At 41.7% G+C, this 2881-nt stretch overlaps 1 protein-coding gene across 1 annotated transcript; it reads left to right on the forward strand.

Annotated features, from left to right (window-relative positions):
• The first annotated feature begins 10 nt into the window (after nucleotides 1-10).
• LOC116379428 (alpha-(1,3)-fucosyltransferase 9-like) lies at nucleotides 11-2170 on the forward strand. The gene has a single exon (XM_031841386.1). It carries the CDS (start codon nucleotides 410-412, stop codon nucleotides 1517-1519), a length of 1110 nt encoding a protein of 369 aa, XP_031697246.1. The 5' UTR covers nucleotides 11-409; the 3' UTR covers nucleotides 1520-2170.
• Nucleotides 2171-2881: the final 711 nt, after the last annotated feature.

The following is a 2881-nucleotide window of genomic DNA, read 5'->3' on the forward strand; positions in this document are numbered from 1 at the left end:
ACACCCAATTCTGAAAACAGGGACGTGTCACTTTCAGTTATAGTCTGCTAGATTTAAAGTATGTAACAGATGAACGATAATCTTTCGCATGTGTTGTGAGATAGATTTTGCGTATTTAGGTAGAACAAGCTTTACAATGGGGAAATACAATACATCAAACTTGTACTTCCCTCCGTAAATGTACTGATAATTTAACGTTTCGTTCGATGCCAGAAAATTAAATAGAATTTCAGTGACTTTGTGATTTTACATGTTTTGAGTTTTGGAAATTCTAGCGGTAATGACAACTTGTGTTTACATAACTTATTGTATCGCAAATCACTGGCTTACAGTCAGACAACTCAATGCATTGTCTATTCAAATGTCCTGTCTCCAATCAATGGATCCATTCTCTCTCCAAAGGTGAACCATGTCCCGCTCGGCCTGCCAGTGGACTTCTCTGCATCCGTTTCTCTTCGGCAGTCTGGTGATGTTGTGCTTTATCGGCATTTTTATCACGTACAGGCCTGACATCAAGTACCTAGATTTTGGAAAAGACAGTCAGTTTTGTCCTGCGTTTCTGTGTGGAGATAAAGCACAGATCCATCACCCAAACCCCAAAAGTGTTACAAAGCTGGACGCTGAGAATGACACTATTGTGCTGATCTGGATGTGGCCATTTGGCTCCAGATTTGAGCTCGACTGCAACATTTTTGATATCAAAAGATGCTACTTAACAGATGACAAGACGCTTTACCAAAAAGCCCACGGGATTATCTTCCATCACAGGGACATAAATGGAAATTTAGAAAACTTGCCCAAAATGCCACGTCCCAGTTTTCAGAAATGGGTGTGGTTAAATATGGAGTCACCCGCAAACTCACCTCGAAATCTTGGTCTTAATCGAGTATTCAACTTGACATGCAACTATCGCCGTGATTCAAATATTCAAGTGCCTTATGGGTATCTGCTGCCAGTGACATCTGAAGATAAGAGTTTCAAATTGCCGGCAAAGGACAAGTTGGTGTGTTGGATTGTGAGCAACTGGGCCGGGCAGCAAAAGAGGGTCCAGTACTACAATGAACTGAAGAAATACGTCAAGATTCATACTTATGGACAAGCCTTTGGTCATCATCTAAGCAACGAAGACTATCCAAAAATACTTTCTCATTGTAAATTCTACCTCTCCTTTGAAAACTCCATCTTCGAAGACTACATCACAGAGAAGTTCTACAATCCTTTACTTTGGGGAAGTGTACCCGTAGTTCTGGGCCCTCCAACACAAAATTATGAGGACCATGCCCCACCTGATTCTTTCATTCATGTCGATGACTTTTCTTCTCCACAGAAGTTGGCAGAGCGGCTACTTTACTTTGACCAAAATAACGCTGAGTACATGCGATTCTTTAACTGGAGAAGCATCTTTAAAGTTAAACAGTCTCAGTTCGGAAGAGAACATGCCTGCAAAACGTGTAGATACTTACAAAATCACAAGGAGTACCAAGCTTTTGATGATCTGATCAGCTGGTACTGGGGTTGAAAGTGATTGCTCACATCGAAACTCTACACTCTGTGTCTTTCACACTTCGTTGCTGAGAAGGTGTCAAGATGCAGTTGGCTGATATATTTGTGAGGTCTGCAGTGACAGGAAGCTTGGATTGTGTGGTTGTGCATGTAGTTTCATGTATAGTAAAGGTAGACATTACATTTTTTAAGGGGCCAAGGAGAAGATTGTTGAGCATTGTGACCTATCACAAGTTTAACTGGAGATCATTTTCACAAATGTTTGTTCTTTATATTATTTATATTGCTTTTTGCATGGCTGCTGCCATCCCAATACAATGAGGTGGATAGAATTGAGTTACTGTAGTTCATGGCATTGAAACATTACCTACTCGACAGCATCTCAGAGATGCATATCTGAAAAGCTGCCTCCAAGACACAACGAGAGGTAAGCGCTAATATACAGTATGTATTCTTATTGTTTTGTTCATGCGGTCTTTTTTTTTTATGTGTTTATCTCGTTTTGGTCCCAGACCAAAGAAAAGCGCTGAACCAACCCCAATTGTGTTCTTCTTTTTTTGTAATATCCTTCTGTATGCGCTTTTATTATGTGGTAATAATATTTCAATCAGGAGAGACTTGTTTTATAATTTAACAATGATTTATTATACATGCATCAAATATGAAAAGTGCAAAGTCTTTGGCGATTGGACTCCATCCTGAAGTACTGTCACCGAGGGTAGGGATACTGAGGTCCAATAGGCCTAATCCCCCCTGGAGTCCAGACACTGGTGGTGGTGGTGAAAGGAGTTGTTGCCATGATGATGATCAGGATCATGGCTGTGATGCTGACTGGAGGTGACTGGGGTGGAGGCGGGTCGCATCTGCTTAAGGCTGAAATGACAACTGACAGCAGCAGAGAGGAGAACACTTTAAAGTTTGACAGCAACGATCTGATTGGCCGAAGGGAACGGTGGGACGAATCTGGTTGGTTAGTTAAAAGTGCACACCCCCAATCAGCTGATAATAGTAAGTAATTACAAGGAGAGGAGAGACAGGGGGTACATCCCAAGTCTCTTAATTGCATCCCCGTTTCCCTCACTTGGGTCCTTTCTTGCGTCTTAGTCCCTCCCACCAAGGATGCATGGAGGAAACCATGCGAGGAGAGAGGAACGAGGAAATATGTTTTAAGAGACATGAGACGTCCTTTCCTCAGTTGCGTCACTAATAAAGACACACAGTAATCACCACTGTAGAGGTGTTTCTCTCTGTAGTCTGTTAACAAACTGTGTCCTGTGTTCTGCTTATAAGCGCAGGATCCATTTCTACCGGCGGAATGTGATCGTCTTATTTATGAATTATTTGCGTCTGTACGTTTTGAAATTCAGATTGTGACGTC

Source organism: Anarrhichthys ocellatus, unplaced genomic scaffold (genome assembly GCF_004355925.1).
Source record: "Anarrhichthys ocellatus isolate YVR2014 unplaced genomic scaffold, GSC_Weel_1.0 scaffold4300, whole genome shotgun sequence".
Classification (NCBI taxonomy): Eukaryota; Metazoa; Chordata; class Actinopteri; order Perciformes; family Anarhichadidae; genus Anarrhichthys; species Anarrhichthys ocellatus.